General features: G+C 51.4%; 1 protein-coding gene across 6 annotated transcripts in view; it reads left to right on the plus strand.

Moving 5' to 3' along the window:
• The window catches only part of TCF20 (transcription factor 20), a 94,317-nt gene that overhangs the window by 36,627 nt on the left and 44,233 nt on the right, over positions 1–13,457 (plus strand). For 2 of the 6 annotated variants that reach the window (XM_044942478.1, XR_006550898.1), the window contains exons 1-2: positions 3,921–5,955; positions 7,393–13,101. In XM_044942478.1, coding sequence (XP_044798413.1) covers positions 7,429–13,101 — 5,673 coding nt within the window. In that variant the 5' untranslated portion in view covers positions 3,921–5,955; positions 7,393–7,428. Of the gene's footprint in view, positions 1–3,920; positions 5,956–7,392; positions 13,102–13,457 lie in introns of those variants that run through there. The other 4 variants (XM_044942475.1, XM_044942476.1, XM_044942479.1 and 1 more) reach the window with 2 other exon arrangements.

The following is a 13,457-nucleotide window of genomic DNA, read 5'->3' on the forward strand; positions in this document are numbered from 1 at the left end:
GTACAATGTCACGAACCTCCTGTGACATTCTAGTGGGTGTTTTTTCCTCTAGACTATTGACTTGCACATTTTGATTGAGTTGGTTCCTTAAGCTGTTTTCTAGGCTCCCAAACCAGGGGACAAGCCAGCACCATCAGCACCTTATCTTATTCTTAAGGCCTGATTGTCCTGAGACACCTGTAAGCCACTGAGAAAGATCCAAGCTCTGTTCATCGGCAAATAGAACATAGAATTTGAAATACCAAGTCAAATCTTCAAGCAAATCTTTTTGCCTGATCTACTTAAGATCCCATGTTTGCACATACATAGAGCAAATAGCATAGAACTATCCAGGTACAGACAGTAAACTCAATTCTAGGAAATGTCAGATTCCTTTATCAAATGCCTCCCAATCTGTGCCAGTCCTACTGCTGTTTCTCGGAAGGCTTCTGCCAGAATTACAGACTGGGTTGGGGTGGGGATTCCATATCCCACCTGGACGTTTACTATGAATGTTTTGCTTGTTTTAACTTCTCTGAGCCTCACTTTACAAAAAGGAGCACTAATACTTGTTTAGAGCATGGTGAGGATTAAATACATTAATATTTATATAAAGTGCCTCGTGCAGTGTGTGACTTGAGTTAGACATGAAGAAAATAGGCAATCGCTATGGTTATTGTCTGTTAGGATTTTTGGTTTTGGCCATGCTGTATGGCATGAGGAGTCTTAAGTTCCTTGACCAGGGAGCAGACCCATACCTTCTGCAGTGGAAGTGCAGAGTTTTAACCACTGGACCGCCAGGGAAGTCCCAAAGTATTAGAAACTTATAAAACCTGGAACAAGTGCTCCCTGCTCAGTTTATGGTACAGTGAGAGAAGGGAAGGTGGGTTTTGGAACCAAAAGAATCTGAGCTATAGGTTATCAGCTTCAGTTTACCCTACAAGAGTGACTTTTGGCAAATAACATAATTTATATATATATATATATATATATATATATATATATATATATTTTCCCATAAGTTGAAATACATGTAAAACTACCAGCACCTCACACACAGAATAAATGGTAGATATTATCATCAATAGCATATACCTTAGATAGTGGTTAAAGGCAAATCCTTCCCATATGGTTAAAGGGCTTCCCTGGTGGCTCAAATGGTAAAGAATCTGCCTGTGATGCAGGAGACCTGGGTTTGATCCCTGGGTTGGGACGATCCCTGGAGGGGGCATGGCAGCCCACTCCAGGCAACATTCTTGCCTGGAGAATCGCCACAGACAGAGGAGCCTGGTGGGCTACAGTCCATAGGGTCGCAGAGTCGGACACGACTGAGCGACTAAGCACAAAGGCAAATGCACATCACCGTTTGTTTTATTAACAGAGAAAAGCCAACAGATGACCTGCTTTAAGGAAGACTTGTGGGAAAGGTCACATTTCCAGCACTCTTTCTGGGAACCATGTGACCTGACTTAGCAGGAAGGAACTGTGGACCTAGGGATGTTTCAGAGATGGCCTCAAGGTGAGGGCAGGGCGACAGCACAGAGGGATCTGAGCAGGTCTGTTTAAAAGGGCAGAGAGGAGCAGAAACTGGCAGGGGAAGATGCTGGAGGGCCACAGGCATGTGGAGAGGCAGTGCTACCCAAACAGCTGGTGAAGAAAAGCTGTTCCAAGAGATTGGTCCTGGGGAAGAGAGATGTTATTCTAGCCCAAGAAAGATGAAAACGGCAGTGACAAGGCTGGAGAGGTAAAGGGCAAACACAGGTGGCGGAGAAGTTGCAGGATTAGATAACACTTTAATTACAGAGAGTTCAAGCAAAAAATGAGTTTGGGGTCACTCTAGGGCATCTTCCTTAGAGTATCTAAGAGATGTTCGCGGTTCTCCTTGGGAATAGGAAGTTGGGTCAGTTGAGGAAAGAACATTTTTGTCGTTGAGAATGAGTTGGTGACTGCCTAAAAATGTATCTTGTCATCTTTATAGAGATTAATCCATCCACAAGTGACACTGTCTAGAGTCTTTATGTGCAAAAGGGACTGTTCTGTTTCACCAGCACCACCACCAAAAGAGGGCTGGAGGCCTTGTCTGCTGTCTCTGTGTGATCATTAAAATCATTACCATGTTCATGGCAATTAATAAGTCCTGTAGACCTGACCCAACCCATCCCTCGTGGTCAGGGTTCCAACAGTTTAGAATCCTGGGCATTTCTTTCTTCCTTACAGCTTGGCTGTGCATTGTGTCTGACGTTTCTAGGTGTTTTGTTATGGGAGGACTTTTAGACCTTGTGGTATATTGCATGAAATAGAAGTCTCTCGCTCCCCAAATAAAAAAATATGTTACTCTGAAATCCTAGGATTGAGAGAGGAGCAGTACTAGTCGGAGTCCTGGTAGGAAACAGATGGCACGCAGAAACTGAATAATTTCAGGAGCGTTTGTTTCCTTCAGGCATCCGGAAGCTTCTGTTCCAGATATGAAGAGTTGTGATAGAGGAACTAGGATCTGCCCGGCTGTTGGGAGAACCACAATTGGGATGGTCAGGGAAGCCTCTCCTGGCCATTCAAACTGAAGCCCCCCAGTGAGTGGTTCTCAGGAGCTCATGGGGAAGCTGCCATGAATCCGTGTCTACTGCAACCACCTCTGGGAGTGTAAAACCTCGCGTTTTCTTCTGCCTTTCAAATCTTTCTTGTGCTTCTCTTTGTAAACTCTAGTCTGGATTATGCTGGAAAAGGGTTCTGGAAAGGTAGCTTCCAGCTTCTGATCTGCAGAGAACTTAGAAAGAGGGTGTTCACAGTGCTGCTGAGTTGTCCACAGTGCAGACTGGGACTGTTTACCAAGGGCAAGCAGGGACTGGGGACACCAGTGGAGAAAGCGGCGTCTCCTGGGCTGGCAGCAGAAGGGTTGCTACCCCTGCGCCTGGAAGGCGGGAGGAGGAAGCTGTTCTGGAGGCTGGAGAGGAGGGATCTCAGCCACTGTAGTGGGGGCACCAGGACGGTAAATTCCTCCTCTCACCTCTTCCTGCCTCTTCCCAGACAACTGGACCAGAAGCCAGAGGGGCAGTGCAGCCTCCTGAGTCCCTGTGGGTGACCCTCCCAGAACAGAGTAGGATGGAGGTGGGTGAGGAGTAAGGTTGGAGAGAAAGCAGAATAATCCACCAGACAAGAGCCTTATGTGTTGTTAACATCTTGGGGTTAAAACATTTTTTTCAAGGCAAGGAAGGATATGAGCAGAAAATCAAGGGTTAACCCGAAATAAAAGAGGAAGCAGGTACTTGAAAAGATCCCTCAAGGAAACTATCTGAAGAGAGTTTGGAAAACTGTGGAGAAGAGAATGGTTTGGGGAGTGGGACAGTGTTGGACACAGGAAGGAAGACAGAGAAGATTAGTGTCGGTTTTCTACCAGACAGCAAGGTCGCTGGTGCAGGCAGGGTGGGGAGTGTGGGTGCAGGCAGGAAGCAGTGCTTGTCCTGAGGTCTCACGTGGACTCTGGGTCATGGCCCCTGAAACAAAAAAGGCTTAATTCTGGACCTCACCAGTGCGCCTCCTTAGCCCTCCTGAAACCATTCAGGAGGTTAGGAAAAGGGGAGAAAACCAGGAAAGGGGAGAATTGGGGAGGGAGGTAGCATTAGTAAACTTTTCAGTTGTGTGGCTTGCTTCCTTTTAAAGGATCTCATTTTCTTTACCACATGTATACTCATTCAAACGAGGAAATTCAGATGTTTATCACTGTTAATCACGATGCGGTAAAACTGATTACGCTGACGGCTTTGCTTCTTTTAAATGGTGGGACGGTATTGGATCAATGTGTTAGCAGCTTGCCTGCCTGCCCACTGCCTGCTAAGTCACTTCAGTTGTGTCCAACTCTTTGCAATGCCACGGACTGTAGCCTGCCAGGCTCCTCTGTCGATGGGATTCTCCAGGCAAGAGTACTGGAGTGGGTTGCCATTTCCTTCTCCAGGGGATCTTCCCGACCCAGGCGTTGAACCCGTATCTCTTGCGTCTCTGCATTTATCACTAGCGATTAGTAGCTTATTTGAATGCTAATGCTGAAACTAAAATATTCTGGGTTTACATTTTCAATCGCTAGTACACTGGGGAGTGATTTTTTTCCCCTTCATCTAGTCCAGAAACCACAATTATAATAGTAGGGAGGATGACATCGTTATACAGGACAGGAGACCTCCAAGTAAGGCCAAGAGCAGACCTCTGAAGGAACCGCACGCACACCTGTCTCCCTCTCTGGAGATGGGATTTTCCAAGGAGCCTGGCAGCCAGGGGTGGGGAGTGCTGATGCTAAGGGTTCTTTGCTTTCTAGCAGTGCTTATTTAGGAAAAATTTGGAGCAAGTGGAAACATTGTTTATATATTCAGTTTTCAGAAGCCTGATTTTATTTGCAGAACGATTAATTAAACTACATGTAAGGTATTTATTTATGGAGAGATTATGTCTCAAGGAAGCTTTCCATTAAACTGCCAGATTTAGTCTTCTTGTTCGGTTTAAGCCATGCATACTCAGACAGTTGTGTCTCTCTTGTGACCCCATGGACTGTAGCTGGCCAGCTCCTCTGTCCACAGCCTTTCAGCTGCCTTTTATTATCACTCTGAGAGCCAGGGTAGAAGAACACCACAAACAGGAAGGATAACCTGTGTGGACAGAAGCGATCCTGATCATCTTAACCCCTACCCAGGTGGCTTATCTCCTATGAGAGGGAAGCAGAGACGGTGGAGGCCCCCACTCTCCAGGCCGGCCTGTGACTGGACAGCACAGTTGCCACTGACCTCATCTTCCGTCCTCTGGTCTGAGGTGCTGAGAACATGGCCTGAAGGGCAGACTGCCCGGCCAGCCTTGTGAACTCTGGGCTTCAGTTTCCTCTCCTGGAAGATGAGGATACTGGTTTTGTGAGGATTCGATGAGTTGGTGCTTGTAAAGTGCTGGTACAGTGTCAGGCACTGCAGCAGACCCTCCAGTACGAGTTACCTGGTGCCCAGCAGATCCGCTGCAACACAGAGAATAGCAGTCTAGGAGGCTGAGAAGCGGTTTCCTTTAGATGCTGAGATTATTTGTACTTGAACGTTTAAGGGTGACTTTGGGTCATGTGATCATATCATCAAACTTAATATCCAAGTAGTAGACTCTTGTCTAGCTGTTTAGACTTAAGATATTTCAGGAAGAAGTGGCTCAAGCTTTTCAGAGTTTGGAGTTACCTGATCATCTTCAGCTCTGATCCCTGTTCGCTTTCTGCAGTCTCCTCACAGCCCTCATGTGGACTTGAGTTGGGTTTTCCCCCTGGAACTGGAGAATTTTACAGGCAGAGTCTTAAGCGTCATCTAGCTTTAGACCCGTCATATTCTGCCTTCCCTCCCTGCCCTCCTCTCATAGTCAGTGCCCCTCTGCCGCCACTGTACGGGAGCTGTAGCCTGGTTCTCCAAGGCTTACAGAACGCCTGCCGTGTGCTCCGTACTGCTTTCATGACAGGAGGACCACAGCAAGGCGCCACGTCTCTGCCCTTGGAAGTTTGCGTGCTGTTGGGGTGGGGGCTGTGTGTCTGTGTTGTTGGGAATGAACATGCTAGGAAACTAGCATGGGAATCAGGAAGGCCCAGGTGAGCGTGTGGAGGGAGCTGTTCTTTAATAGGCTGGCCAGGGGAAGGCCAAACCGGTTAGGGAATGTTTGTCCAGAGGCTGGGGAGGAAGTAAAGGGGCCAGCCGGTGCCTGGAGGAAGAGCTAATAAGTTTCCGTGTGGAAAGGCTGGTGGCCTGTCCCAGAAGCAAGGAGACGACAACAGAACTAGAGCAGAGAGTGGCAGAGGAGGAGGTCAGAGAGGTTATGAGGTGGCGGCAGCCCTCCCAGGCCAGCTCCACTTGGGATGCGATGGGGAGCTACTGCAGGGCTTGGACATGAGGAATCGACTTAACCTTTAAAAAGCACCACGGCCTTTCCTGCTGGCAACTCCTTTTTCAGCTCCCCTGAGAGGGAATTTAAAAGGTAGGAAAACTTTGTAGGAAAACTTTGTCTTAACCTACCCATGTGTGTTTTGTAATTTCTGTTTTGAATAATCTATTTTAAAATCCTTTGGAGCAGTTTGGCCTTGTCTTCTTCATCTCTGACTCTGAGAAGGAGACAGGCCCAGGTGAAAGGCAAAATAAAATCAGCTCTTGATTAATTGTGTAAGACTATTACATTACATGAGAATTACATTGACTAAGGCAATGCAGCGTTGACCGAGGCAGATGACTTTGGGAAGAGTCTAGGTCCTAAGCTCGGTGGAGTCTAATTTTCCTCTGTATCTTTTGCTGCCCTCCTGTGTGACTTGTTTGAATCCCCTCCTTCATAGGAATGGCCATAGTAACTTTGTGAACACTGTATTGGCGAGTCAGAAACCACATGGGGGTCAGAGATGCTAAAACTTCTTGCACACCTCCAGAAAAATCTAGAAGAATCATCACTGAAACTTGGCTGATGCTGCCTAGTCCATTTGCATGGGAATTGAGGATGGGGGCACGGGGTAGGGGGGTGGGGGCGGGTCTTGGACATATTTAAGTGTCAAGAAGAGGTTAACCCCCTAAGATTTTATGTCTGGCTGAAGCAGTAAGGCACCCATGCGGTGATAAGAGTTGAGTGTCCTGGGGTCACCCAGCATCACAGGTTGTTGGTAGTTATAGTAAACCTTCAAGATCATGCATTAGGATATACGAAGCTGACTTCTGTTTTAAGTTGGGGAGGGAGTAGGCCAGGGGAGTGACTGCCTCGTCATTATGTGAGGCTCTTACGTGATGTTCAGTGATCAGTCTAATAACATATGGAACAAACTAAATGAATGTGTTTTTTTCTCACCTCTCCCCCACCATAACCGGAAGACTTATTCTAAAATAGCTGGATATTTTATTGACAATAATAATATAGCCCCATATTTTAACCCAGTTGAATGGGGCTCCTTTGTTTAAGAGTGAGGTCTTTACTGTAGTGAAGTGTACTGTAGTTTGTGTTTACCCAGAGTGTTTTCTTTTCCTACTACCACAGACTTTGGCCTCACACTTATGGCCATTTCTCTGTGTATTTGCGTCTTTAGAAACGGATAGGATAAGAAATAGGAAAGTGAAAGTCACTCAGTAGTGTCAGACTCTTTGCAACCCCATGAACTATACGGTCCATGGAATTCTCCAGGCCAGAATACTGGAGTGGGTAGCCTTTCCCTTCTCCAGGGGATCTTCCCAACCCAGGGATTGAACCCAGGTCTCCCACATTGCAGGCAGATTGTTTACCAGGCTGAGCCATAAGGGAAGCCCAGATAAGAAATAAAGAAGATATAATTAACTTCACCTGGGCATCTGAATTTCCGTGTCCTCTCCGTCTCTAAACTTGGCTTTGTTTGTCCTGGGGAGATGTGTGTCTAATGCTTCTCTTTTCTCCTTCTGGTTCCAGGAGGGCTGCTGGCCTGCTGCTGCGCTGCTGAGCAGTATGCAGTCCTTCCGGGAGCAAAGCAGTTACCACGGGAACCAGCAGAGCTACCCCCAGGAGGTGCACGGCTCATCCCGGATAGAGGAGTTTAGCCCTCGCCAGGCCCAGATGTTCCAGAATTTTGGGGGTGCTGGTGGTGGCAGTGGCGGCAGCGGCGGCAGCAGCGGTGGTGGACGACGAGCAGCGGCGGCGGCGGCGGCCGCGATGGCCAGCGAGACCTCCGGCCATCAGGGCTACCAGGGCTTCAGGAAGGAGGCTGGAGACTTTTACTACATGGCAGGCAACAAGGACCCTGTGGCCACAGGAACCCCGCAGCCTCCTCCGCGAAGGCCTTCCGGGCCGGTGCAGAGCTACGGACCCCCCCAGGGGAGCAGCTTTGGCAATCAGTATGGCAGTGAGGGTCACGTGGGCCAGTTTCAAGCACAGCACTCTGCCCTTGGCAGCGTGTCTCATTACTCGCAGGATTACACGGGGCCGTTCTCTCCGGGGAGCGCTCAGTACCAGCAGCAGCCTTCCAGCCAGCAGCAGCAGCAGCAGCAGCAAGTGCAGCAGCTGCGGCAGCAGCTCTACCAGTCCCACCAGCCCCTGCCGCAGGCCGCCAGCCAGCCGGCGTCCGGCGCCTCGCACCTGCAGCCCATGCAGCGGCCCTCAGCTCTGCCGGCCTCGGCTGCCGGCTACCAGCTGAGAGTGGGGCAGTTCGGCCAGCACTACCAGTCTTCTGCCACCGCCGCCTCCTCCTCCTTCCCATCACCACAGCGTTTCAGCCAGTCTGGGCAGAGCTATGACGGCAGTTACAGTGTGAACGCCGGATCACAGTACGAAGGGCATAACGTGGGCTCCAACGCACAGGCTTATGGAACACAATCCAATTACAGCTATCAGCCTCAATCTATGAAGAATTTCGAACAGGCCAAGATTCCACCAGGGACCCAGCAGGGGCAGCAGCAGCAGCAGCAGCAACAGCAGCAGCAGCAGCAGCAGCAGCACCCCCCTCAGCACGTGATGCAGTATTCCAACGCTGCCACCAAGCTGCCCCTGCAAAGCCAGGTCGGGCAGTACAGCCAGCCCGAGGTTCCCGTGAGGTCCCCCATGCAGTTTCACCAGAACTTCAGCCCCATCTCTAACCCTTCCCCAGCTGCCTCCGTGGTTCAGTCTCCAAGCTGTAGCTCTACCCCGTCTCCTCTCACGCAGAGTGGGGAGAACCTCCAGTGTGGGCAAGGCAATGTGCCAATGGGCTCCAGAAACAGAATCCTGCAGTTAATGCCTCAGCTCAGCCCAACCCCGTCGATGATGCCCAGTCCCAACTCTCACGCTGCGGGCTTCAAAGGGTTTGGGCTGGAAGGGGTGCCTGAAAAGCGGCTGACTGATCCCGGCTTGAGTAGTTTGAGTGCCCTGAGTACGCAGGTGGCCAACCTTCCTAATACGGTTCAGCACATGCTACTTTCTGACGCCCTGACCCCTCAGAAGAAGACCTCCAAGAGGCCTTCCTCGTCATCCAAGAAAACAGACAGCTGCCCAAACTCAGAAGGCTCCTCACAGGCCGAAGAGCAACTGAAGTCCCCGATGGCGGAGTCGCTGGATGGAGGCTGCTCCAGCAGTTCTGAGGACCAAGGCGAGAGGGTGAGGCAGCTGAGTGGCCAGAGCACGAGCTCGGACACCACCTACAAGGGCGGGGCCTCGGAAAAGGCAGGCTCCTCACCAGCACAGGGTGCTCAGAACGAAGCCCCCCGACTCAGCACCAGTCCTGCAGCCCGAGAAGAGACCGCCTCGCCGGGTGCCAAGGACACACCACTGTCATCTGAGGGCAACCCAAAAGTCAACGAGAAGACAGTCGGGGTGATTGTCTCCCGGGAAGCTATGGCAGGCCGGGTGGAAAAGCCTGGTGGGCAGGACAAAGGCTCCCAGGAAGAGGATCCTGCAGCCACACAGAGGCCACCCAGCACCGGGGGGGCAAAGGAAACCAGCCACGCATCACTTCCACAGCCAGAGCCTCCGGGAGGAGGCAGTAAAGGAAACAAGAGTGGAGACAGTAACTCCAACCACAATGGGGAAGGGAATGGCCAGAGTGGGCACCCCGCAGGGGGCTCTGGTTTCACAGGCAGGACTGAGCCCAGCAAATCTCCCGGAAGCCTGCGCTATAGTTACAAAGACAGTTTTGGGTCAGCTGTGCCGAGAAACATTAGCAGCTTTGCTCAGTATCCTACAGGACAAGATAAAGCGGACTTCACCAGCCACGGGGAGCGAAAGGGTAGAAATGAAAAGTTCCCCAGCCTCCTGCAGGAGGTGCTTCAGGGTTACCACCACCACCCCGACAGGAGGTACTCCCGGAGTTCTCAGGAGCACCAGGCCATGGCTGGCAGCCTCGAAGGAGCCACAAGGCCTAATGTCTTAGTGAGTCAGACCAATGAGTTAGCTAGCAGGGGCCTTCTGAACAAAAGCATTGGGTCCCTGTTAGAAAACCCCCACTGGGGCCCCTGGGAAAGAAAGTCAAGTGGCACAGCTCCTGAGATGAAACAGATCAATTTGGCCGACTACCCAATTCCCAGAAAGTTTGAAATAGAGCCTCCATCATCAGCCCATGAGCCCGGGGGTTCCCTCTCTGAGAGAAGATCAGTCATCTGTGACATTTCTCCACTAAGACAGATTGTCAGAGACCCGGGGGCTCACTCGCTAGGACACATGGGCGCTGATACCAGACTTGGGAGGAATGAGCGTCTCAATCCCAGTTTAAGTCAGTCGGTCATTCTTCCAGGTGGGCTGGTGTCCATGGAAACAAAGCTGAAATCCCAGAGTGGGCAGATAAAAGAGGAAGACTTTGAACAGTCCAAGTCCCAAGCTAGTTTCAACAACAAGAAATCGGGAGACCACTGCCACCCTGCTAGCATCAAGCACGAGTCTTACCGAGGCAACGCCAGCCCCGGAGCGGCGACCCACGATTCCATCTCAGACTACGGCCCGCAGGACAGCAGACCCACACCAATGCGGCGAGTCCCCGGCAGAGTTGGTGGTCGGGAGGGCATGAGGGGTCGGTCCCCTTCTCAGTATCATGACTTTTCAGAAAAGTTGAAGATGTCCCCTGGGAGGAGCAGAGGCCCAGGGGGCGACCCTCATCACATGAGCCCACACATGACCTTCTCCGAGAGGGCCAACAGGAGTTCTTTGCACGCTCCCTTTTCTGCCAATTCGGAAAGCCTGGCCTCTGCTTATCACACAAACACGCGTGCTCATGCTTATGGGGACCCCAGTGCAGGTTTGAATTCCCAGCTCCATTACAAGAGACAGATGTACCAACAGCAGCAAGAGGAATATAAGGACTGGGGTGGCAGTTCTGCTCAGGGAGTGATCGCTGCGGCTCAGCACAGGCAGGAGGGACCCCGAAAGAGTCCACGGCAGCAGCAGTTTCTCGACCGAGTCCGGAGCCCCCTGAAGAATGACAAAGATGGCATGATGTATGGCCCACCGATGGGGACGTACCACGACCCCAGCGGTCAGGACGGTGGGCGCTGCCTCATGTCTAGTGATGGTCTTTCTAACAAAGGCATTGAACTGAAGCACAGCTCCCAGAAGTTACAGCAAGAATCTTGTTGGGATCTCTCTCGGCAGACTTCTCCAGCCAAAAGCAGCGGCCCCCCAGGAATGTCCAATCAGAAAAGGTATGGACCACCCCACGAGACCGACGGACACGGGCTCGCAGAGTCTACGCAGTCATCCAAACCGAGTAACGTTATGCTGAGACTTCCAGGTCAAGAGGATCATTCTTCTCAAAACCCCTTAATCATGAGGAGGCGTGTCCGTTCTTTTATCTCTCCCATTCCCAGTAAGAGACAGTCACAGGACGTGAAGAACAGTAACACTGAAGATAAAGGGCGCCTCCTTCACCCATCAAAAGAAGGCACTGACAAAGCGTACAATTCCTATGCCCATCTCTCTCACAGTCAGGAGATCAAGTCCATCCCTAAGAGGGAGTCCTCCAAGGACCTTCCAAGTCCAGATAGTAGGAACTGCCCTGCGGTCACCCTTACAAGTCCTGCTAAGACCAAAATCCTGCCCCCGAGGAAAGGCCGGGGGTTGAAACTGGAAGCTATCGTCCAGAAGATCACATCCCCAAACATTAGGAGGAGTGCGTCCTCGAACAGCGCAGAGGCCGGGGGAGACACGGTTACTCTTGACGACATCCTGTCTTTGAAAAGCGGCCCTCCGGAAGGTGGGAGCGGTGCTGTTCCAGACGCTGAGCTGGAGAAGAGAAAAGGCGAGGTGATAGCTGAGCTGGCCTGTCCCACAAGCCAGGAGCTGAGCGGAGAAAAGCCTCTGGCCCGGTCTTCGGAGGAGTGGCGCGGTGGTGGGGATGACAAGGTGAAGACGGAGACGCACCCTGACACGGTCGCCGCTGGGAAGGAGCCCCCTGGTGCCATGGCATCCGCAACCTCACAGAAGCCTGGGAGTAACCAAGGGAGACCAGATGGGTCCCTGGGCGGGACAGCACCTTTAATCTTTCCTGACTCAAAGAGTGTACCTCCTGTGGGCACATTGGCTCCCGAGGCAAACCCCAAGGCTGAAGAGAAAGAGAGCGATGCTGTGACGATTTCCCCCAAACAGGAGGGCTTCCCCCCGAAGGGTTACTTCCCCTCAGGAAAGAAAAAAGGGAGACCCATTGGTAGCGTGAATAAGCAGAAGAAACAACAGCAGCCCCCGCCGCCACCCCCTCAACCCCCTCAGATACCAGAGGGTTCTGCCGATGGAGAGCCAAAGCCAAAAAAGCAGAGGCAGCGGAGGGAGCGAAGGAAGCCTGGGGCGCAGCCCAGGAAGCGGAAAACCAAACAGGCCGTTCCCATCGTAGAACCCCAAGAACCGGAGATCAAGCTGAAGTACGCCACCCAGCCCCTGGATAAAACCGATGCCAAGAACAAGTCTTTTTTCCCTTATATCCACGTAGTGAATAAGTGTGAACTTGGAGCCGTGTGTACAATCATCAATGCCGAGGAGGAGGAGCAGACCAAATTGGTGAGGGGGCGGAAGGGCCAGCGGTCCCTGACGCCTCCGCCCAGCAGCACCGAGAGCAAGGTTCTCCCAGCCTCGTCCTTCGTGCTGCAGGGCCCCGTGGTGACAGAGTCTTCTGTGATGGGGCACCTGGTTTGCTGTCTGTGCGGCAAGTGGGCCAGTTACCGGAACATGGGCGACCTCTTTGGACCCTTTTACCCCCAAGATTATGCAGCCACTCTCCCCAAGAATCCACCTCCCAAGAGGGCTGCGGAAACGCAGAGCAAGGTGAAGGTCCGGCACAAAAGTGCTTCGAACGGCTCCAAGACGGACACTGAGGAGGAGGAAGAGCAGCAGCAGCAGAAGGAGCAGAGGAGCCTGGCCGCTCACCCCAGGTTTAAGCGGCGACACCGCTCGGAAGACTGTGCCGGAGGCCCCCGGTCCCTGTCCAGGGGGCTCCCTTGTAAAAAAGCCACCACCGAGGGCAGCAGCGAAAAGACTGTTTTGGACTCAAAGCCCTCCGTGCCCACCACTTCAGAAGGTGGCCCCGAGTTGGAGTTACAAATCCCTGAACTACCTCTCGACAGCAATGAATTTTGGGTCCACGAGGGTTGTATTCTCTGGGCCAATGGAATCTACCTGGTCTGTGGCCGGCTCTATGGCCTGCAGGAAGCGCTGGAAATAGCCAGAGAGATGGTGAGTATGAGAAATCCCCCCCGCCGCGGCTCTCGGTTACTTCCTTTGGGTTCTTTTTCTTCCACCTTCATTTGTTTCAGCCGTACTTCTTATTCTTACAAATTGCACGGTAATTCCTCCACAGTAAAGCCCCAAGACTAATGGACAGCACAGGGAATACAGCTGGTGCTTTGTAATAACTCTGAAAGGAGTGTAACCTTTAAAAACTATGAGTCACTGTGTTGTATACCTGTAACTTATACAGTAAGTACATCAATAATAATAAAGCCCCTAGACCCAAATGATGGACAGAAAATGAAGTAATTTAGACATTTGTTTAGCTTTCATTTTTATCAGTAATTTGTGTTCACAGGTTA

The sequence above is a fragment of the Bubalus bubalis genome, chromosome 4, assembly GCF_019923935.1.
Source record: "Bubalus bubalis isolate 160015118507 breed Murrah chromosome 4, NDDB_SH_1, whole genome shotgun sequence".
NCBI lineage: Eukaryota > Metazoa > Chordata > Mammalia > Artiodactyla > Bovidae > Bubalus > Bubalus bubalis.